Raw genomic sequence first — 24,580 nt, 5'->3', positions numbered from 1 at the left:
ATAGATACCCCAGCAGCCAGCATCAATAGACCCTCCAGTAAACCCCAGCACCCCTTGCCATTACATACCTTCAGAGCTGGAGGTGCCGGAACTGCGTTCCCCCGCGTTTCTGCTGAAAAAAAAGCCGTGTGGAAGACAGTTTCATGTCACAGGTCATACACCATGGCAAGACTGAGCACAGCAACAAGACACAAAGTAGGTATGCTGCATCAGAACGGTCTCTCCCAGGCAAATATTTCAAAGAAGACTGGGGTTTCAAAATGTGCTGTTTAAGCTCTTTTGAAGAAGCACAAAGAAATGCGTAACGCTGAAGACTGTAGAGGCAGTGGTCAGCCAAGGAAACCTAATGCGGCAGATGAGACACATCATGCTTACTTCCCTTCGACATCTGAAGATTCCAGCAGTGCCATCAGCACAGAGCTGGAAGAAACCAGCGGGACCCAGGTACACCCATCTACTGTCTGGCAAAGTCTGGCCAGAAGTGGTCCTTATGGAAGAATCCATAAGGCTTATGTATCTTTCTTGGATACAAGGCTAAGCCACTCAATTATGCATGAAAACATAGGAACTGGGGTGCAGAAAAATGGCAGCAGGTGATGTGGACTGATGGGTCAAAATGTGAAATATTTGGATGTAGCAGGAGGTAGTTTGTTTGCCAAAGGGCTGAAGAGTGCTACAATAATGAATGTCTACAGGTAACAGTGAAGTATGGAGGAAGTTTCCTGCAAGTTTGGGGCTACATTTCTGCAAATGAAGTTGGATATTTGGTCAGGATCAATGGCGTCCTCAATGCTGAGAAATACAGGTAGATACTTCCTTACCATACCATCAGGGAGGCCCCAAATGTATTCTGCATCAGGACAACGACCCCAAACATGCAGACAATACCTTTAAGAGTTACAGTATCTTCAGCATAAAGAAGGACAAGGAATCCTGGATGTGATGTTTTTGGCCCCCACAGAGCCCTGCTCTCAACATCATTGAGTCTGTCAAGGATTATATAAAGAGACAGAAGTATTTAAGGCAGCCTACATCCACAAAAGATCTGTGGTTAGTACTCCAAGATTTTTGGAACAACCTACCTGCCAAGTTCCTTCAAAAACTGTGTGCAAGTGTACTTGGTAGAACTGATACTGTTTTTAAGGGCAAAGGGTGGTCACACCAAATATTTACTACTAACACTTTTATTTCTGAAAGCATTAACCACATGCTCAATGACCAGGCCATTTTTTGCGATACAGCACTGCATCGCTTTAACTCACAATTGCGCAGTCGTGCAATGCTGTACCAAAACAAAATTGACGTCCTTTTTTCCCCCACAAATAGAGCTTTCTTTTGGTGGTATTTGATCATCTCTGCGGTTTTATCAACAAAACAAAAAAAGAGCGACAATTTTGAAAAAACACAATATTTTGTAATTTTTGCTATAATAAATATCCCCAATTTTTTAAAAAAAAGTTTTTTTTTTTCCACAGTTTAGGCCGATATGTATTCTTCTACATATTTTTGGTAATAAAAATCGCAATAAGCTTATATATTTTGGTTTGCACAAAAGTTATAGCGTCTACAAAATAGGGGAAAGATGTTATGGCATTTTTATGATAATTTTTTTTTTACTAGTAATGGTGGTGATCTGGGATTTTTATCGGGACTACGACATTATGGCAGACAGATCGGACACTTTTGACACATTTTTGGGACCATTGACAATTATACAGTGATCAGTGCTATAAAAATGCACTGATTACTATGTAAATGTCACCTGCAGGGAAGAGGTTAACACTAGGGGGTGATCATGGGGTTAACTGTGAGGGGACTGACTAAAAGAGATGAGAGATTGTGGTTCCCAGCTTGTAGGAACTCATGATCTGCCTCCCCTCTCCTCACAGAACAGGGATTTGTGTGTTTACACACACGTCCCTGGTTTGGCACGAAGACGCCCGGCCACACGTATTGGCACCCCCACAGTACAGCATGTGCGCGCCTGCTATCCCGCTTAAAGGGTCAACGTACAGCTACAACGGTTCGCTGGATCGTGCCGACTTGCCGCAGAATAATGACGGAGGCTGGACGGCAAGCGGTTCATTTACATCATTTTGCACACCTGTCTAAAACATTTTCACAGTAATATGTGTGTGTATGTATGTGTGTGTGTATGTATATACATACATAATAGCACCCTAGTCTTAGTCGATAAGGTTCAATATTGAGTTAGCTCACCCTTTGCAGCTATAACGCCTTCAACTCTTTTTAAGAGTGTGTCTATGGGAATGTTTGATCATTCTTCCAGAAGTGCATTTGTGAGATCAGGCACTGATGTGGACGAGAAGGCCTGGCTCACAGTCTCCACTCTAATTCATCCCAAAGGTTTTCTATTGGGTTGAGGTCAGGACTCTGTGCAGGCCGGTCAAGTCCCTCCACCCCAAACTCGCTCATCCATGTCTTTATAGACCTTGTTTTGTGTACTGCTCCAAATCATTTGGTGGAGGGGGTGGAGGGAATTATTGTGTAGGGTTGTTTTTCAGGGCTTGAGCTTGGCCCCATAGTAGACATGTGCAAAAGGAAAAAATTTGTTTAGTTTCGTTTCGTTTTAATTCGTTAATTCATTAATTTCGTTTAGTTATATTCGTTAACTTCCTTAAATTCGTTTTCGGATTTCGTTTAGTTTTCTACCGAATTCGAAAAATCGGCCACATTCGAAAATATTTCAACGAAATTCGAAAATATTTCTACCGGATTCGAAATGATTTCAACATGATTCGACATTATTTCAACCACATTCGAAAATATTTTGTGACCCGACTTTAGGGCCATGTTGTAGTGCTAGTACTATTGTGTTTGCATACCAAATTTGGGGTTTCTAGCTATAAGTGACCCCGAGATATGTGGCCCCAAAATCGGGTCGCAAAATGTTATTAGTTAATAGAGCAGAGAATGACATTTTGCGACCCGATTTTGGGGCCACATATCTCGGGGTCACATATTTAGAAACCCCAAATTTGGTATGCAAACACAATATTACTAGCACTACAACATATCCAAATTTGGAGTGTCTAGCACCAAGAGACCCCGAATCATTTCGAATGCAGTTGAAATAATGTCGAATCATGTTGAAATAATTTCGAATGCATTCGAAATGATTTCAACATGATTCAACATTATTTCAACCGCATTCGAAAATATTTTGTGACCCGACTTTAGGGCCATGTATCTCGGGGTCACTTGGTGCTAGACACTTCAAATTTGGATATATTGTAGTGCTAGTACTATTGTGTTTGAATACCAAACTTGGGGTTTCTAGCTATAAGTGACCCCGAGGTACATGGCCCTAAAATCGGGTCATAAAATATTTTCGAATGCGGTTGAAATAATGTCAAATCATGTTGAAATCATTTCGAATGCGGTTGAAATAATTTCGAATCATGTCGAAATCATTCGTTATATTTCTTTCGTATTCGTTATAATTTGTTATTTTTTTATTCGGACATTCGGATGCATCCGAATGTCCGAAAGATGCAAAATTCGGCCGAATTTCGATTCGTTACGAAACGAATTGCACAAGCCTACCCCATAGTTCTAGTGAAGGGAGCGCTTAAAGTGTCAGCATACCAAGACATTTTGGACAATTTCATGCTCCCAACATTGTGGGAAAAGTTTGGGGATGGCCCCTTCCTGTTCCAACATGACTCCGCACCAGTGCAAAAATAGGGTCCATAAAGACATGGGTGAGCGAGTTTGGGGTGGAGGAACTTGACTGGCCTGCACAGAGTCCTGACCTCAACCCAATAGAACACCTTTGGGATGAATTTGAGCAGAGACTGTGAGCCAGGCCTTCTCACCCAACATCAGTGCCTGACCTCACAAATGCGCTTCTGGATGAATGGTCAAACATTCCCATAGACACACTCCTAAACCTTGTGGACAGTCTTCTCAGAAAAGTTGAAGCTCTTATAGCTGCAAAGGTTTGGCCAACTCAATATAGAACTCTACGGACTAAGCCCTTGTACACACGGTCGGAGAATCCGTCGGAATGTGTCCTATCGGACCGTGTTGTCGGATAATCCAACTGTGTGTGATATGCATCGGACTGATTCCGTCGGAATATCCGTCGGACCCAATTTTCCAACTTGTTGGAAATATTTTCCGACCAACTGGTTCGATCGGACATACTCCGATCATGTGTAGAGAATTTTGATCGGACCAAGTGCCACGCATGCTCAGATCAAATTCCTACACCAAAGCTATTGGCTGCTAGCCTGAATGTAGTCCCATCATTACGAAATTACGTCATCACGTTCTGAATGATCGGACAACTTAGTCCGACCGTGTGTATGCAACAGTTTCGGACAAGATCCGGCGGACAAAATCCGACGGATTTGGTTGTCGAAATCTCCGACCGTGTGTACAGGGGCTAAGACTGGGATGCCATTAAATTTCATGTGGGGCAAGCAGAGACCCTCAAATGGGATGCCGAATGGGTTTCAAGGTCATGCATTTTTCCTCTTCATCAGGGACAAATGGTGAAGGTATCTATGATATCATGTACAAGCAGGTATCTTGTTGTATCACTTCAAAGGTTTTTATTAAAAACAAGGAGAATATGGCTCTGCTGGCACCGAGCCTTCCAGGAAGATTGACGACAGGGTGGTCACCCCACTGATGGACAAAAAGGGGGGGTGGAACAGGAAAGCCCAGCCCTCTGGATTACCCACCCCAAGGGGTCAGAAAGTTGAAAATCTCAATCACTCATCATCCAGAAATTGACCTAAGGGTTCCAGAGCCTAGGAGCTGGGAGACACGCTGTAGGACTTTGTGTTTGGTATGGTTTATTTGAGAGGAGTAGGTGTGGTCACAGCTCCGTTGGTATCCATTTAGAGGAATAGTACAGATTCACATTGCATACATGGATGTTAAGGTATGCCTTAGCTGTGTCCACAAGTTTGAGAAGACTTGCTCCACCTTGCCAGCAGAAAAGAATATAGAACTCTACGGACAAAGACTGGGATGCCATTAAAGTTCATGTGCGTGTAAAGGCAGACATCCCAATACTTTTGATAATATAATGTAAATAAACAATATATGTATGTATATATATATATATATATATATATACAGAGAGAGAGAGAAAATATATTAAAGGATAAGGCGCTAGTGATGTTGAGTGAACCAGAAAAATAAAAATTTTCTAAATATAGCAAGCTTACAAGTCCATATGTGATGAATCCCACCACCAAAATTTGATGCTCAAAAACAGATTTCTAGTTCTTCACCACGAGTGCTTAAGTGCTTCTAGATGGGTGGAAAATCACCAGAAAATGATGAGCCCTTTTTACAGGAAGGTCATACAGCGCTTCTGGAATATCAACTGATTCCACTGACAGCACAGTTCCACTCCACTGGCCCCTGATATAAAACTAGGATGGGAAAAATGACTCCACAAGAGACATAGAGGAAGGTCTCATAGTGTAGTGATTTTAACAACAACAAACTTAGATTACACTCAGGCCGCGTACACACGCGCGGACTGTTCGCCCAACTTTGTCCGTCCAACAGTTTCGGCAAACAGTCCGCTCAAACTTAGCATGGACGGACATGGCCACACACGACGGACGAACAGTTTGCTGAAACCGTGCGCGATGACGTGAACGGCACGTACGACGGGACGAAAAATACGACGTCCTATACACTGCATTATAGCTTTCGGCGTGAAAATCCTTTCTGAGCATGCGCGCAACTTTGTTTGACGAACAAGCCTACACACGAGCGGACTGTTCGCTGAAACAAGGTTTCAGCGGACAGTTTTACGGAATTTCCGAAAAACCTTGTCCGTCCAACTGTCCGCTGAAACTGTCCGCTGAAAGCCCACACACGAGCGGACTGTCCGCCCAAACACTGTTCAGCGGACAAAGTTGGACGAACAGTCCGCCCATGTGTACGCGGCCTCACATGTTACGGTGCCAATCCGGGCATCAGGTGTAATCAGCATGTGCAAGCCGGTTAGTCCTGGGAGAATGGCGTGTAGTCCACATCTCTCCTAAGGGCAAAGCTTAAATGTGATGTGGGATCAGAACGAGGTCCGTATGGTCGAGATGCCAAGAAAAGGGGGCAAAAAGACTCAGATAAGAATAAGTCTTTATTGATTCTGTGGTTATTAAACCAGTTTGGTGAAGGCCTGTGTCATTTCCACCTGAGGATTTGGAATGTATGTAGCAAAGCAAGCAGACTTCCATCTGCCTAACTTCTTGAACACTTGGTCAGGTATTCTATGCTGGGATGCAGCAGAAGCTGCTCCAATCCGGAAGGAATGTCCAGAGAACTGACTGGCAAGGCCCAAGTGGCCTAGAAGGATCCTGATGTGTCTAATAAACTGGCTGCCACTTCGGGAGGTGGTCAGAAAGGGTAGCAATAAGCTACCATCTGATTGGCTGGGTAGATGGGACAGAAGTCAGTCGAGCACCATCAGTGGGCACCAGGCGTTGTTAGTCTGAAATAGATTGATGTCAACCCCGGGACCGGTTTGTTGAGTTTTGAAGACTGTAAGATGACGGGTGTATGGTTTTGAAAGCAAGTCAGGTACCGTCTGAGCAGTGTTTGACTGCCGGTACCGTTAAAGGTAAATTCACTAGGCCGCAAAAAACGTAGAAGGCCAAGTAGATGGCTGCTTGGATGAGGCAAAACCCCAAATGGAAAACATGTAAGGATTTATGACACTTCCCTAAAAGATGGCACTCATGATAGGTAGGTGTTTGCCACTGGCTACAGGCTGATGCTTTTGGATGCCACGTAGGAGAGATCTGACTGAGTGGGCCTTGAATACTGATGGCTTTCCAGGGTCTTGTAGGGACAGATAATGCTGGATGCCAGCTAGGTACAGCCTGATGGTAATGTGAGAAAGGGCCAGCTGTGTGTTGCAATAGGATATAAAGGCTAGGACGTGTCTAACATCACCTGTTGCTGCTCTGGGGCAAGAGGCTAAAAACCTGAAGTAAATGTTCCAAGCAGTGTGATAGGCCTTCATTTTGTTACGTACCAAGGAGTGGTTAATGAGCTGGGTTGCGTTGGTGAGATGCGACTTCAGTCGTCCATCGTCAGCAATAACCAAGGTGGGACAGGAGTAGTTGTTGGGTCGGCTCCTGCTGGAAAAATAAAGTAAAATTGAAACATTTGCCTGGAATATTCTTGCAGTGAACATTTAACTGGTGATGGAGTGACAACTGCACCAGCCTGCGCACGAAGGACATGATGGGGAGTGATTTGGATCCGCCTTTATTGATGATGTCGGCGGTGACCTGATTGTCTGTAGTGAAGACCATCGTTTGTCCTGTCCAGATGTGGCCCCAGAGCTGGGCAGCTGCCATGATGTGATACAGCTCGAACAGTGAAGAGGACTGGGTGAAACCAGAATTAAGAGGATTTCTGGGGGCCACGTTTTTGCAAACCAGTGGCGCACATAAATGTCCGGGAAGCCCTTAGAGGCTGCGGCATCCATGACCACCTGAGGTGACTGAGCTGATGCTGACAGAATAAACATCGAAATGCCATTCCAGCTAGTGAGGAACTCTTCTCACATAGCTAAATCTGCTGTCGCTGCTGGGTCTAGTTTGATAACTTGATATGGGTCTTGCACTAGTGTGAGAAAAACCAAAACCCATGAGATAAAGGACCGCCCTGGAGAAATAACCCTCATGGCGAAACTGAGCATCCATAATAAGGATTGCAGCTGCCTTCTAGTACACCCTAGTGACAGGGTGAAGTCATGGATGACTGCCCTGATATGGGCTACTTTGTCAGGAGGCAGGCTGGCCTGCATGGCACTCGTGCCCTGAGCGAAACCTAAGAAGGTAATATAGTGCCTTCCACTTTATGCTCGGCTATGGGCATGTTGAGGTTGTTAAACACTATTCCCAACCTGTCTAGGTCTAACGGGGGTGTGCCTGGTTATACTGTGTATATATTTCTGACTATAATACTGGTAGTGATCTATAGTAGGCTCTGATCACATCCATATAGGGTCAAGCAAAGTACTGCAACACAATCTAACAACAGAAATGGGCAAAGAGACTTGAAGATAATTATAGATTTCCTGATTGACCCAATATGAAAAATACAACACACAAAGCTGGGTTACCATGCAAAGAAAATTATTGTAAACCTGACAAAAAATAAAAAATAAACTGCTAAAATATCATATTAGTCAAATTAGTAACACCTGAAGCCTGTGAGTACCTGTACTCTTCAGCATCAGTCAGCATCATGGCTTATAATAACAAGAAAAACACATTTGTTGTGACCAGGATTTTGCTGCACTAGGATTTTGTAGGCTTTCATAAACTAGTTAAAAATCTACCTGTCTACAATAATAAAGCACAAAATGTGCCCAATGCAGGGTTAACATCTTCCTTATTTTTTTTTTTTTTTTGGAATTGTCCAAGTTTTTGGCAGGAAATCAGATTTTGTCTCAGATTCTAAATTATTCCCTTATTTTCTGCAGTAGCCATTCTTGGCATTGCCCTGCAGTCAGGAAGGGAATTCAGTCTCCTAAATTCTAATGGCAGCCATGCAAGCTTGCCTTGATTGGTTCATACTTTACTTTTTTTGTGATCACTGAAATTATCTTTTTTTTTTCTTTTTTTTTGATTTAAAAAAAAATTATATGTAGACTGAATATTTTCATAAGAATATTGTGCTGAGAACTAAAATGTATACATCTTGGGGAACTGACCTTGTTGCATTAACCTTCCAATCTAAAACATCAGCAAAGTATTTGTGAACTTATCGATTTGTGAGACCTATAGTATTATAGGAAAAAGGACTGATGCCAACATTTTCACTTGTTATTAAACATCAAACTAGAATGCTTTTAGAGGGCAATGTTCATTGTTAGGGTTTACATACACTTTAATTGGTGAGTTAAAGTATAACTAAAGGCAGAACATTTTTGTAGATTTGGATAGAGTTCAGAGGCTTAGAACATCTGTCAGGTATTGCTGTCTGTTATATATGTTAGGGAGGTTCATCCTCTCTATTTGTCCTATTTACAGTTATCACTGAATGCGAAAGTAAAGGAAAATCCAAAATTTTCAGTTTCCCCAGAACGAGAATAGAGGGGAAATCTTCCTATAGGGACTCCAGGTGATCCTGGTGACAATGGATGCTCTCACTTTGGGGAAATTTCCTCTCAATTCCTGTCTTTGCTATGGGACAGGAAGTGAAGGGAAATCACCCCAATGGGACACATAGGGCAAAGAAAAAAAATCTGATGGGGTTATACCTCCTCCTATACCTCTCCTAAATTCTATCCAAAATGAAAAAAACAATTGCCTATATACAAAGCTGTCGGAAAATCCGATCGTTCGGGACGTGATGACGTTAGTTTATTACAACAGGACTACATTGAGGCTAGTAGCCAATAGCTTTGGTCTCGTAATTTGATCCGCGCATGCGGGGTACTTTGTCTGATCGGAATTCTCTACAAACGATCGGAAAAGTCTGATCGGATTTTTTTGTTGGAAAATTTGAGATCCTGCACTCAATTTTTTTCAGTCGGAATTTCCAACAGGGAAAAAGTCCGATAGAACCCACGCACGATCGGATTTTCCGACAATATAATCTGATCGGACCTTTTCCGTAAGAATTTCCGGAATTTGCCCACATATGGTTAAAACGTTTAATGCACTAGGACAAGTATCGGGCCCCCCCTCAGAAGCATTAAGAGCACATATCGTATTAATTCCAAAAGAAGGAAAGGATCAGTCGGTATGTGGTAGCTATCTCCCAATATCATTACTGAATATGGATTTTAAAATATTTACAAAGATACTCGCATCTCGCCTACAACCCTTTTTGATGCAGCTGGTGCATTTGGACCAAGTGGGGTTTATCCCTACACGGGAAGCTAGAGATAGCACTATTAAAGTTTTGAATTTAATCCATTTAATGCCGAGCATCTTTATGAATACAGACGTTTAAAAAGCCTTCGATAGAGTCAGTTGGCCCTTTATGTTAGGAGTGCTAAAACATATTGGCCTGGGGGGGGGGGGACCGAATGTTGCACTGGATAGTAGGAATATACTCAACGCCACAAGCCCTGGTGAAGGTTAATGGGATAAACTCAGAAAATTTTCCAATATCCAATGGGACACGCCAGGGATGCCCCTTGTCACCCCTCCTGTTTGCTTTGACGTTGGAGCCTTTATTAAGTAGAATTCGACAGAATCCCGATATTAAAGGTATCCCCCTCGGGGATCAAGAATATAAACTTTCAGCTTACGTGGATGATCTACTATTTTCACTCTCCAGTCAACAAATATCGTTACCCAATCTATTAAGGGAGGTGGAACGATACAGAGTCCTGACGAATTTAAAATAAACTATAGCAAGTCGGAGGCGATGGGGGTATCCTTGGACTGTTCCACTCAAAAGAACGTGGAGAACAACTTTAAGTTTAAATGGACATCTACGGCTTTGAATTATTTAGGAATACAGATTCCACCTAGCTTAACAGATGCTTATGCCTTAAATTTCCCACCTCTACTTGGGGAAGTCAGCACAATGTTAGATGGCTGGAGCAAATCCTCACATTCTTGGTTTGGGGGATGTAATATTCTGAAAATGAATATAGTGCCAAAATTCTTATATCTGTTTTAGGCTTTACCTATCTCGGTTCCACTTGCCTTCTTTAGTCAAATTCGAACAGTTTTTACAAAATTTATTTGGGCACGTAAGCGTCCAAGGATCAATAGAAATTTGTTAACACTACCTAAAGAGGCGGGTGGAATAGCGGCGCCAGATCTGTATAAATATTATCAGGCTACCCAGCTTGGCAGAAATATTGACTGGTGCCAACGTAGAGACAGTAAAATGTGGACTGTTATCGAACAGCAAGTAAGTCCAAGAGCTATATGATGCTATGCAGCTATACCCTCCACATTAAAAGCACATCCTTTAATAGTGCCCACTCTCTGTATGGGCGCTAAGTCCATTCGGATCCTAGAATTTCATCACCAAACTCTCCCTTGTTTCCTATCTTGGGGAATCCAGATTTCCCACCTGGCCTGGAGCCAGGGATATTTGGGAAACTAAAAGGATGTTTTCAAGCCTTGCATTTTTTGAGATTTAATAAATGGCCATCAATAGAATTGTTAATGCAACCAGAAGGACAATATGAAATACCCTTTTGGCAGTCGCTTCAGGTTAGGCCGCGTACACACGCGGGGACTGTTCGCTCAACTTTGTCCGCTGAACAGTGTTTCAGCGGACAGTCCGCTCGTGTGTGGGCTTCAGCGGACAGTTTCAGCGGACAGTTTGACGAACAAAGTTTTTCGGAAATCCGGAAAAACTGTCCGCTGAAACTTGGTTTGAGCGGACAGTCCCCGCGTGTGTAGGCTTGTTCGTCAAACTAAGTTCCGCGCATGCTCAGAAAGAATTTATACGCCGAAGGTTGCATTGCAGTGTATAGGACGTCGTTTTCTAGTCCCGTCGTACGTGCCGTTCACGTCATCGCGCACGGTTTCAGCGGGCTGTTCGTTCGTCGTGTGTGGCCAAGTCCGTCCATGCTAATTTTGAGCGGACTGTCCGTTGAAACTGTTTGACGAACAAAGTTGAGCGAACAGTCCCCGCGTGTGTACGCGGCCTCAGACATTTCTTTGAAACATTGGGACCGTCCAAAGGGTAGGGTCGACCATTCACCAAATTTGAGCAGTACTGTGAGGAGAATAAGCCTCTTTCTCACATTATCTCCAAGATATATGCTCTCTTAACATCACCTTCGGAGGACTTTAGCATGATGAGTCTGGATAAGTGGGAGAGGGAACTTGAACGAACCTTTACACCTGCCCAACGGCAGAAAATAATACATCTAACCTTTAAATTATCTAGATGTACTAAGTTAAAGGAGTTTAATTATATTATTAATAGTATTAATAGTATTAATGTGCTGGTATTATACCCCTGGTGGTCGAGTGTGGTGGCATCCCTGTTGATCCTGGTGGCATCCTGGTGGTCCTGTCGGATAGGTGCTGGAGGGGATGTAAGGAGAGAGGTACTATAGCCCACATTTTCTGGTTTTGTTCAGTAATTAGACAGTTTTAGAAAGAAGTGCAGAGAATCTCAATTATTTACGAAATATCAGATTCCAGAAGATCCGGCATTTTTCCTATTACAATGCTCACAAATTCCACTGGATAGATATAAGAATTCAATGTTATGTCATCTAGTGAATGCAGCTAAAAGCTGCATCACCACATGCTTGAAGTAGACAGGGGCACCTCAAATTTCTAAATGGCTAAATAAAGTAAGAAGAATTGGGATCATGGAAAAATTGATCCCTATGTCTTTGGAGGAAAGGGAATGTATAACCCAAATTTGGGCTCCTTGGGAGCAATTTTTAGTCAGATGAAGGGAAAAGGTTGATTGGAGAGGAATTAGAGGACTAGACTAGTTTGCTAAACGACACAAGATCCATACTGCTGAGGGCCGGGGTGACACATCCCCTTTTTTTTTCTCTCTGCCCTATAAGCCCCCTACGGGGCTCGGGCTTTGGCACAGAGGGTTGTTAAGGGGAATTGATATTGTAATATTGTTATTTGTTCATAAAAGACTTAAGACTTAAAGAATAAGTTATGTTTTAAATTTGGTCTTTAAAAGTAGCTTTATGTAACTTTCACTATCGCCTTATGCTATGTATTCTTGCAAAGAAATAAAGAATAAAAAAAATAGGAATTTCTGATTGTGTGTACAAGGCATGAGGTCTCCTGAAATTTGGATTATCTGTGGTTTGCAATACGGATACAGACACTTTCATAAAACAGGAAACGTCACAGGCTGGAGACCAAATATGAACAGTTGATTCTTTATTGATTGAAACCCAATTTGCTTTGTTGGGCTGCCAGGAGCGCTGCTGAGAGAATAACATCCCAGCCTTCTAAAATGGCCCGGGGGGGTAGAATGGGGCACCTAATAGTGTTTGGGACTTTATTTAATAAAGCAATTTAATAAAAAAGGACCAGAGAATAACCCAAAGTTTGTGTTAAAATGTTTTTTTAAAACAGGGACAGTGGAATGACTGGTGAAATCCTGGTAAATGGAAAGCTGAGGGAGCTACGAACATTCAGGAAGATGTCCTGTTACATAATGCAAGATGACATGTTATTACCACATTTAACAGTCAAGGAAGCAATGATGGTGAGTTAATCAGCATTAACAGATTTTGAGTCAGGAATAAAAGACTTACCTTGTTTAAGAGTGGTTGTTTTCTGCTTCTTTCTTTTATTTAAAGCAGTATTAAACCCAAAAGCAACCATTTATTACATTGCAGCTTACCAGTTTTTCAATGTGAAAGCTGAATTATTAAGTTTAGTCTTTTCTACCTTTATTTCCATCTGGTGATCCTGCTGGTGAACAAGCTGTACTGCAGATGTAGCAGTTAAGGTGTTGACAAAACCATTTAACTCTGACGGGGTGCTTACAATGATCAACTTTTATTTATTGATTTTAAACATTTATCCCAAAAGGAATAAAACTGTTAGCTATAACAGCTTATAAATTGTGAGCTGGAGTTTGGCTTCAATTTGTTACTGTATCTAAATCTGCTAGTCCATCTAAAGCTGGCCATACATGGATGGAATTTCTTTCCTGCAACCACGGGTTGCAGAAAATACATTTGCGCAGTTCCCCTATCAACACAGACAGTGTTGATGCAGGAATCCCATTGTCTTCTCCTGGTGGGGGAAGCCATTCCCGCCAGGAGAAGAGAGTGATTATTGCTAGTGACTATAATCGCAGGTAAACCCTGCATGCTGGTTGTACCCAAGTTGATTGATCAATCAGCTTGGTACATTCAGCCTGCCCATACACGATTCAAACCGTGTATGGCCTGCCTAACACTCCCCTCCCCAGACTGACAATGCTGCTGTCCCTGCGTTCATCCAGAGTGGGGGCACTCTAATACAGGAGGTGCGTTACTAGCCAGATCACCAGGTGAAACTGACTTAAAAAGATTAAGGTAAGAATACTTCTGCAGCCATCACATCTAATGATTGATAAGATGCAATATATTACATTAGGCTTTAATACCGCTATAAAGCATACTGTATCTGTCAGGACTTGAATCGCCTGCTGGTGGCACTGTGGTTCCCAGAGCTGAAAAATTTGGGTTCTGGTGTCCACTAGCAGGTGTCTACCAGTAGCCAGCAGATCCTAATGCTTAGGCTCTACCTGTTGCTGGCTGCTGGGAAGATATAAAACAATCCTCTACTTTCCCTCAGAGTCTCAGTGTTTTTGCCTGTGTTCTGTTTACCTACTGTATTTATTGATCCTGATTCCTACTGTAATCCCGTTCCTGTTCCTATACCCTGCTACCGCATATCTGCTCCCCTTGTTCCTGATCCCTGTCTTGTCCTCCTTGTTGGCTGGGCCTAATAGGGTCTACCTTTTGCACGGAGGGTGGTCGTGAAAAATCTAACATTAACTACTTCAATACAGGGCACTTACACCCCCTTCCTGCCCAAGCCAATTTTCAGCTTTCAGCGCTGTCGCAGTTTAAATAAAAATTGCGCAGTCATGCTACACTGTACCCAATCAGAATTTTTATCATTTTGTTCCCACAAATAGAGCTTTCTTTTGGTGGTATTTGATCACCTCTACGTTTTTTGTCTTGTGTTTATACTTATGATAATGTATACTCTACTGTGTGAAGCTCGGTGACAACAAGTCTGACCTATAGTGAAATCCTGATTAATCATAACAATGTTAAGGAGGGCACAGAATCACATTGGCTGCTTTAAACAGGAAGTAAACCCTGATGAGTTTACTTCCTCTTTCATTCCCTGCAAAGGTAAAGCATAATGGACTACTATGCATCGCATAGTAGTCCATTATGTCACACTTACCTGACACAGGAGCCAGCGAAGTCACCACTGTCCCCTGTAGTCCGGCGCATCCATCTTCTCGGTGGGTCTCGCCACTCCGCCGCTGTCATTCGGCGAAGCCACAATGACGTCACTCCCGCGCATGCGCACGGGAGCCGCCACGCGCGGCATATCGCCGTTGACGGCGGCGCGCTCAATGCGCCTGCGCATCGCTGTCTACGGCGCATGCGCCGTAGACAGCGTTGCCTGTCTTTCGGCAAATATCTCCTAAACCGTGTAGGTTTAGGAGATATTTCTTGGGCCTACAGGTAAGCCTTAATCTAGGCTTACCTGTAGGTCAAAGTTGGTTGTAAGGGTTTACAACCACTTTAAGGGATTAGTTAATTAGCTCTTGTTAATTAGGTTTCTGGTTACAGTTGTATTGTTAGAGTAATTTGAGCAGGAGGAACCTTCTCTTTAACTGTTTATAAGACTTGTATTTTGGTTCTAATAAACAGTCCATGGTCAGCAACTAAACAAGTATCATCTTGTTTTGTGCTTATGAGCGGTTGGAATATCTGATATCTATATTCAGACTGGGAGGAAGTGGTATATGACGAAAACACTCAAGCGGAGTGTGGGACGTTTCGTTACAATGCCTAACGACTGGTTGCTTGGTGTCATGAACTTGTGCTTGGTTACTCTTAGCAGCTACACTCCTCTTCTTTGTTTTGCAAAGTTAACCCTTTGTAGTGGTGTTGCTTCATACTCCATTGGTCTTTACAGACCCTAGTTCTTTAGATATGCCAGAACCAACATGCACCCCTTTAAATAACTTCAGACCAGGCTTAGAATGATTAATGTAACTTTACTGAAGAGGTGTGGCAGAACAGTTCAATATGAACAACGTCTTTCCACTGAGCCTAACTATAGTAATGTGGCTACCCAGGCACACCTCTGCACTGCACTGTCAATGACTTAAATGTCTCTGAAAGTCCCGGTGTCTTCAACCTGCCTACGCCATTAAAAATCCATCACCCCAGTTGTTCCTCCTGTGTTACCCTGCTTCTCTGTGTTCTCTCCCTTTGTTGTATATATTGTATTTATATGTAGGTTGCTGGTTAGCTTTTCTGTCACTTGGTTCACTGTTGACATATACATAGCCTGATTTCAGTTTCATTAAGTGCAATTACACCGATCTGGCCATCCCTGCTTCTGCTGGATACCAGCACTTGGCATCCTAATAGTATCCAATCACAAATGCAAATATATAATGCATTGCAGGTTACCAGTTCATAAATGAGGTGGCTGTATTAGTTTCCTTTTGAATTGTTTCCTTTTTTTCACCTGGTGATTCTGCCAGTAACGCACTTGTTGTACTAGGGTTACACGCTCACTCACCTTACATTATCAGAACAACAGAAGCAGGACAGGACTAAAGAAACATCCTTCTATCCCAGTGGCAGCCCATCCACACAGGGCGCAGGGGCGCTGCCCCCCTAATCCACATGCCCGACCCCTAATCTACATGCAGGGAGCCGGACACTTGGATTCCAATGTTTTTTTTTTTTTAAGACCACGTGATCAAAACCTGAGACTCTAATTGGTTTTATAAATGGGTAGGTTGGATCCCAGTTGTGGGACAATAGCCAATTAATATTCTCTATCGTCTTCCTGATTTTCCTCCCGGCCGATCAGGAAGCGGGTCCTGAGACCCGTCACCAAATTGGCCAAATAGAAAAGCGATCCTATTGGCCGCCAAGGAGGGAGGAGATGCAGGAGAAGCTGCCAAAGCCAAGGAGTAGGACATGCAGGGTGAAACCACCACCCATAGGGAGTGCTGCCCGGGGGGGGGGGGTGTGCCTGTGACCCGACAGACCGGGGGGTACAGGTGGGGTTTAGGATTGTTTGCTGCCCCCCAAAAATATACCACCAGCCACCACTGTTCTATCCTCTTCTTCCACTGAAGTTCTGTAGTCCCCAGAAGTACATAGAAGCAATGCAACTGATAAGCATGCAGTGCAAGGCCTTGAAAACAAGTAGTTATTAGTTTACAAAATTTCTGGCAAGGTCAACAAGTAATTTTGCACTTATCAGATCGTCTGAGGGGATATGTTTGCTCTGCAAAGATCGGTAATGGGCGGATGTACGCTAATTGTCTCGGCTGTGTCTGATCAGCACATGTCAAGATTTACAGCGTGCATCTGCACATAACCTTCCATCCACAAGGAAGGGTAGCATAATCCAGGTATACATTGTTGTCTAGAACAATGTATATTAAGGGTTTCTATCAGCAGAATTGTAGTCATCATTCATTGGTTATTGTATAAATTTATTTATTCTGTGTCATGTATTTATTTGGTAACATCCTGTGTTGTCAAATCCTTATATGATCATTCATTTTCCTGTGAGGCCACAAACTGTGTAGGAAGGGTTTAGCTGTTGGAGGCAAACCCTCCAGGGTGTGGCTTCCTCTTTATGTGTAAATAAAAGAACCAGGCTCACTACCCGCAGGGGAAGTGAGGCTGATGGAACTGAGAACGTAAGAAGGATGGTCATGTCTGTTTATTTGGATGAGTAGGTGGAAAGGTAAGGTATTATATATATATATATATATATATATATATATATATATATATATATATATATATATATAGTTATATATATTATAGATGGAAATGGGTGCTTATATGAGCACAATATATGTGGCTGTGTGCATAGCATACAGCCAAAATTCTAGAACAGCAATGGCGAGCCAGGTAGGAGTGAACAGGGCCTCTTTAAGCATCGGATCAGCGGGGGGAGAGAATGGGTCCATGGTCCGATGTGCTGGGGAGGCCCTGCCTTACGAAAATAACAAATTTTTCGTCTTTTTGAGATAAATCCGGAAGGTTGATCCTATGCCTGTGTGTGTGTGTGTGTGTGTGTGTGTGTGTGAGGGTGAGTGTGTGTGATTTGTATTGTATGTATTGTATAAGCTTGAATGTTTGTGTATGGAAACTGTATGAATTGTGATTTTTGCCTGTGTATGGGACAAGTAGATTGCATGAGTTTTGTAGAGCGTTTAACTGATTATTGTGTGCCATGTGGCTTGGGGGAAGTGATGCTGATGGAACTGAGAACGTAAGAAGAATGGTCATGTCTGTTTATTTGGATGAGTGGGTTGATAGGTAAGATGCATTATATCATTAAGACGGAAATAGGTGCTTAATAGCACAAGAGATATGGCTGTGTGTATAGCATAGAGACAAAATTCTACCACAGGTGGCTGGGCAACAAAACACCAAGCATAAAAAATAGTATATTTTTCAGTATGTCTTGTCTTCTGTTCCCAAATAGGTCTCTGCAAACTTGAAACTCAATGAGAAGATGGATGTCAAAAGAAAGTTGGTGAGTATAGGGTAATATGGTGTGAGGGGTAAGGTACAGATAATATTAAATCCCCATTTAACTGATAATATATAAATGCTCTTCCTTCGCAGGTAAATGAGATTTTGACAGCACTGGGTCTTCTTGAATGCTGTGGAACTCGTACATTAAACCTCTCAGGAGGTCAACGCAAGCGTTTGGCTATAGCCCTGGAACTAGTCAACAATCCTCCAGTCATGTTCTTTGATGAACCAACTAGGTATACATTTTACATTATACTTACTGTTGTACTGTAATAATGTGAAGCTGTCTGTTGAGATTCAATGTAAATGTTTTGACAGTCATTCATATAAATGGTACCAAACACAAATCAGTAAAACAATAATATTAGAAGTTATAACTTCTAAACTTTGTACTTAGACAAGTGCAACGTCAATAAATTAGTTTAGTTTCGTTCCGACCTGTTTCGTATTAGCCGTTAATAAAAAAATGGAATTAAAATACAAATTTTCATTAGGTTTGTTAACTTTTCGTAACAATTACGAACGTTCGTTATGATGAATTTAAAAAGCAAAAAATACCTTTCTCATACCGTTGGAGTCTATTGCCACGTACACACGACCGGACTTTTCGCCGGACTTGGTCCGGCGGACTTTAATCCGTCGGGCAATTTGATCATGTGTGGGCTCCAGCGGACTTTTTCTTCCCAAAAGTCCGGTGGACCTAGAAATAAAACTTGCTTCAAATCTTTCCAACGGACTCGAGTCCCGTCGACAAAATCCGATGGACTAAAACCGACGCTAGGGACGTTTGAATCCGTCTGACTTTTGGAGTGATCGTGTGTGGCCAAGTCCATTCGTTTGAAAGTCCGGCGGACCTCAGCTGCAAAGTCAGTCGGATTGTCCACTGGGGGGGGGGGGGGGGGATGTCTATAGTATGTCTGTAAAGTGGTGCATGTTTCCTATGTTTACAACATAGTCCGAGAGCAAAATTACAGCAAAATTACAGGAAAAAAAAGTAATTTAAAAGTACTAGCGGTAGCACCGGCTATAATGAATTGTCGAGTCTCTGCAATACACAAAAGTCATTAAAAAAAATGGCCCGGGATCCCCCCACAGTGCATTACCAGGACCTTTGGGTCTGGTATGAATATTAAGGGGAACCCCGAACCAATTTTTTTTTTTTAAATGCTTGGGGGTCCCCCCATATTCCACACCTGGCCCTTCAGGTCTGGTATAGATATTAAGGGGAACCCCGTGCCAAAATGTAAAAAAAAAGGCCCTTGGCCCCATGTTGATGGGGCCAAGGGCCTCATCCCCACAGCCCTTTCCCCAGGGGTGGTGGGGGTATGTGGGAGGGGGGCTTATCGGAATCTGGAAGCCCCCTTTAATAAGGGGACCCCCAGATCCCGCCCCCCCCCCGTGTGAAATGGTAATGGGGTATAAATGTATTTTTTTATTTTAAATACAATAGGGAGGGGTTAAATCCCTGTCAGTTTATTTTTACAGTCTATGTCCCTTGTTCCCTTCACTAACTGTCCCAGACTCCCAACTGGAAAGTGAGAGGAAAGCTATCCAAAGGGAAGGAAAATTACCTCCTTGTCAGCTGTCACTAGAACAAGTTTTTTATATATCTCTAAATTGGATTACTCATCACCTACTGTCTCAGGGACAAAAGGATAAATAATAGAGCATGAATCTTGTCACCAGGGACAAAGATAAAAATGGATTTGACAGGGGTTCTAGTCCTTTCACACTCCATTTAATTAAAAAAATAAGTTTTGGCTCTACATACACCTTTAGGGCCCATTTAGATCTATGTGTGTGTATGTATGTACAGGTGCGGTCTTTAGTGTTAGTCAAGTGTGTTGTCATGCACAACATATGTTTCCTTTGCACGATGAAGTGCATTTTGACATGTTAAAGGGCATTTTCAATGCATACAGCCAGGTGAATCTTATAAAATTAGAATATCATCAAAAAGTTACATAGTTTCTACAATTGTCCCTATCCCTGTACATTGCATACTCACATCGTCCCTACCCTCAAGGAGCCCACAATCCAAGGTCCCCATTCATATACTAGGGCCAATTTTGGGCAGAAGCCAATTAACCTACTTGCGTGTCTTTGGAGTGTGGGAGGAAACCGGAGTACCCGGAGGAAACCCACGCAGGCACATGCCAAACTCCCGGCAGGTAGTGTCGTGGTTGGGATTCGAACCAGTGACCCGTGTTAGTGCTAGACGAGAGTGCTAACCACTACACCACTGTGCCGCCCTTAAGTTAATTTATTTCAGTAATTAAATTCAAAAAGTGAAAATTATATATTTTATATAGATGCGTTACACACAGAGTGATATATTTCAAGCATTTCTTTCTTTTCATTTTGGTGTTTATGGCTTACAGCTAGTGAAAAAACTAAATTCAATATCTCAGAAAATTTGAATATTACATAAGACCAATAAAAAAAAAGGATTTTTAATACAGAAATGTTGGCTTACTGAAAAGTATGTCCATGTACAGTATAGTATGCAATCAATACTTGGACGGGGCTCCTTTTGCATGAATGACTGCATCAATGCAGTGCGGCATGAAGACTATCAGCCTGTGGCACTGCTGAGGTGTTATGGAAGCCCAGGTTGCTTTGATATCGGCCTTTAGCTTGTCTGCATTGTTGGGTCTGGCGTCTATCATCTTCCTCTTAACAATATCGCACGGATTCTCTATGGTGTTTAGGTCAGGCGAGTTTGCTGGGGATTTGGGGAACCATGTCACCTGCTGATGTTGGTCCACGGTGTTTTATCAAATCCAAAGCCAGCACAGCCCTCTACCAGGAAATTCCAGTGCACTTTATGCTTCCCTCTGCTGACCAACTTAATGGAAATACTGATTTCATTTTCCAGCAGGACTTGGCACCTGCCCACACTGCCAACATTTCCAATACCTGTTTTAATGATCGTGGTATCACTGTGCGTGAATGGCCAGCAAACTCACCTGACCTAAACCCCATAGAGAATCTGTGGGGTATTGTCAAGAGGAAGATAAGAGACACCAGACCCAACAATGCAGATGAGCTGAAGGCCACTATCAAAGCAACCTGGGCTTCCATAACAGCTCAGCAGTGCCCCAGGCTGATCACCTCCATGCCACGCCGCATTGATGCAGTAATTCATGCAAAAGGAGTTCTGAGTATTGAGTACATACTATACTGTACATGGACATACTTTTCAGTAAGCCAACATTTCTGTATTATTGTTATTATTATTATATTAAAATTATATATTATTGTATTAAAAACTTTTTTTTATTGACCTTATGTAATATTCTCATTTTCTGAGATACTGAATTTTGGGTTTACACTAGTTGTAAGCCATAATCAACAAAATTAAAAGAAAGAAATGCTTGAAATATATCACTCTGTGTATAACACATCTATATAAAATATATGAGTTTCACTTTTTAAATTTAATTACTGAAATAAATTAACTTTTTTCTCATTTTATGAGATACACCTGTATTTTCAATTTAGAATTAAGAGTAGAAAAAGTAATATAAACAAAATCAATGAAATACAATTGTAGTACACTATTAGTAAGAAAAAATATTAGTGAATTGAAATGCAGTGTAATGATTTGGATCATCAAGATCTGTGGATTACTTTGTGTCAAATAAAAGCAACAGTTGCTTTTTTTTTTTTATGGGATTTTTATTATAGCAAAAAGTAAAAAATATTGTGTTTTTTTCAAAACTGTCGCTCTTTTTGTGTTTATAGCACAAAAAATAAAAACCACAGAGGTGATCAAATACCACCAAAAGAAAGCTCTATTTGTGGATACAGTGTAGCATGACCGTGCAATTGTCATTCAAAGTGTAACAGCACTGAAAGCTGAAAATTGGTCTGGGCAGGAAGGGTGAGAATGCCCTGCATTGAAGTGGTTAATTACCGTAACTAATATAATATACAAATAATTATTACTGTATATATTATTTTTAGGGTAATTTACTATATTTTCAAAAACTGTATTCAAGCAGGTGGCTTAATGGACAAATTACTGAAGTTTGAAGTTATAACTTCCAACCAGTAATTTTACAGTAAATAGATAAATAATAAATGATTATCTTACAATAATAATAATAATATATGATTTACACGCTGTAGCTTGTACTTTTTCAACAGAAACAGATTATCATTCTCCCACTTAACTGTGAGAAAAACATGGTATTATGGGCAAATCTTATACACATAAAAACATGTTTTTTCCTTGTAGTTAAGAGGGCTGGGCTGGAAGGGAGCATTTGTCTTTTAGACACATGTCCCCGTCTATGACACTGCAGTTCCTTCTACCTGATGGCAAGAGCTGAAAGAGACTGTGGGAGGGTTGGGTAGGATCCTTCATGATACTAATAGCTTTGCTGGAGCATTGTGTATAGTTATGTTTTAACCACTAGACGACCAGCCACCACACTCATACTGTAACAGGTTGGCTCGCCTGGGCAAATCGCTGTAGACATATGCCAGCTCGCGGCGCGACAATGGAGCCAATACACGTGCCCAGTGGCCGCAATGTTTGCCGGGCAACCGCGATCGCTCCTGAGAGACACATGGAAACAGACAGATCTCCGTTCTGTCAGGGGTGAGGAGACACATCTGTTGTTCATACCAAGTATGAACTTCAGGCAGTCCCACCCCCCACAGTTAGATTCACTCCCTAGGACACACATTTAACCCCTTGATTGGCCCCTTCCCTGCCAGTGGCATTTATACAGTAATCAGTGGCTATTTTTAGCTCTGATCACTGTATAAATCTCAATGGTCACAAAAATGTGTCCGATCTGTCCGCCTCAATGTCGCAGCGGCCATTACTAGTAAAAAAATAATAATAATAAAAATGCCATAAATCTATTCCCTATTTTGTAAACGCTATAACTTTTGCGCAAACCAATCAATATATGCTTATTGTGATTTTTTTACCAAAAATATGTAGAATAAATATCGGCCTAAACTGAGGAAGAAATTGTTTTTTTAAATATTTTTGGGGGGAATATTTATTATAGCAAAAAGTAAAAAAGATTCTGCACAGAGCCCCCTAACATCAGAGTCCGCACAGAGCCCCCTAACATTAGAGTCTGCACAGAGCCCCCTAACATCAGAATCCACACAGACCCCCCTAACATCAGAGTCTGCACAGAGCCCCCCTAACATCAGAGTCCACACAGAGTCCCCCAACATCAGAGTCCACACAGAGCCCCCTAACATCAGAACCCACACAGAACCCTCTAACAGCAGAGTCTACACAGAGCCCCCTTACATCAGACTCTGCACAGAGCCCCCTTTAGAGTCTGCAGAATTTTCAATTACACTGTAAGGTGGGAGCTCTGTGGACTCTAATGTAAAGGGGAATTATGATGCAAAGGGGTGTTCTGGGAACCCTGATTTAAGGGGGAATGCTGTGGGCCCTGGTGTAAAGGGGATCCAGGAGGAGAGGAGGGCAGGAAAGAGGAGCATGTGTCCATGTGGAGAAAGGAGGGGGTGTTAGCTGAGGCTGAGCTGTGTGTGAGAGAGACACAGTTCATCCCTGTAGCCATCAACCTCGCAGGAGACACAGGCATGGCCGCACAGTGGTAGGTGAGCGGTGGCTGTGACCTGTGTTAGCCCTGTCCAGGCAGCGTTTAGCGCTTACCTCCACTGGGCGGCCTAGTCATCAATAGGCTTGGGCAGTGGGTCCCGGCCGGGCCAAAACAAGATGGCCATACGTTTTTATTGTCCCTGGGTTGGACCCAGAATTCCATCAGGCAGTGCCGGCTAGCGCCTTCCACGGCCGAACCAACCGACCAGTCAGTCCGCCCCTGACTACAGGATAACAGTATTATGTGTATTGTATGGCAGGTGTAGTGAATAATGTGTAAAATGGTGTAAGATGTAGGGTTGACTTATATAGTGTACTTAAAAGAGAAGTATGGGTTTCTTTTTTTTCAATTTCATACTTACCTCGGACCGATGCTGCATCTGTCCCCCGGGGCGTCTGTGCTGAGAATCGAGCGCTCGAACATTGCCGATCACTCAGTTTTCAGAGCTCCATGACTGTCAATCACAGCTCTCTGCTTTTCTCCCTCCTCGCTCGCCGGAGCACTGAGCTATGGAGGGGCGGGGAGCGGAGGTCTCAGGCTATCAGCGGCTCACTGAGAGGCTGAGACGTGTATCAGTCCAGGCACCTGGCGGATCTGGACTCCCATTGTCGGGATGACGTGCTGCCAGGGGCGGATCCAGGGGGGCAACGGGACAATTTCCCCCCCTCGAAAATATTACTGATGGACTCCAGTCCAGTCCCGGATCTCTCTCTCTCATATCATTATCATCAGCGGCGCA

The 24,580-nt window shown here is 42.6% G+C and overlaps 1 protein-coding gene and 1 long non-coding RNA gene across 3 annotated transcripts in view; one reads left to right on the top strand and one right to left on the bottom strand.

The window, feature by feature from the left end:
- The window catches only part of ABCG4 (ATP binding cassette subfamily G member 4), a 104,091-nt gene that overhangs the window by 30,712 nt on the left and 48,799 nt on the right, over positions 1 to 24,580 (top strand). For both annotated transcript variants that reach the window (XM_077456820.1, XM_077456819.1), the window contains exons 4-6: positions 13,050 to 13,182; positions 18,186 to 18,236; positions 18,329 to 18,474. In XM_077456820.1, coding sequence (XP_077312946.1) covers positions 13,050 to 13,182; positions 18,186 to 18,236; positions 18,329 to 18,474 — 330 coding nt within the window. The remainder of the gene's footprint in view (positions 1 to 13,049; positions 13,183 to 18,185; positions 18,237 to 18,328; positions 18,475 to 24,580) is intronic.
- The window catches only part of LOC143933790 (uncharacterized), a 283,408-nt gene that overhangs the window by 225,155 nt on the left and 33,673 nt on the right, over positions 1 to 24,580 (bottom strand). The window lies entirely within an intron of this gene.

This window comes from Lithobates pipiens, unplaced genomic scaffold (genome assembly GCF_037356315.1).
Source record: "Lithobates pipiens isolate NorthernLeopardFrog02 unplaced genomic scaffold, aLitPip1_a1.2 Scaffold_27, whole genome shotgun sequence".
NCBI classification, from domain to species: Eukaryota; Metazoa; Chordata; class Amphibia; order Anura; family Ranidae; genus Lithobates; species Lithobates pipiens.
The sequence above is the reverse complement of the archived record's forward strand: the minus strand, read 5'-3'. Positions and strand labels throughout refer to the sequence as shown.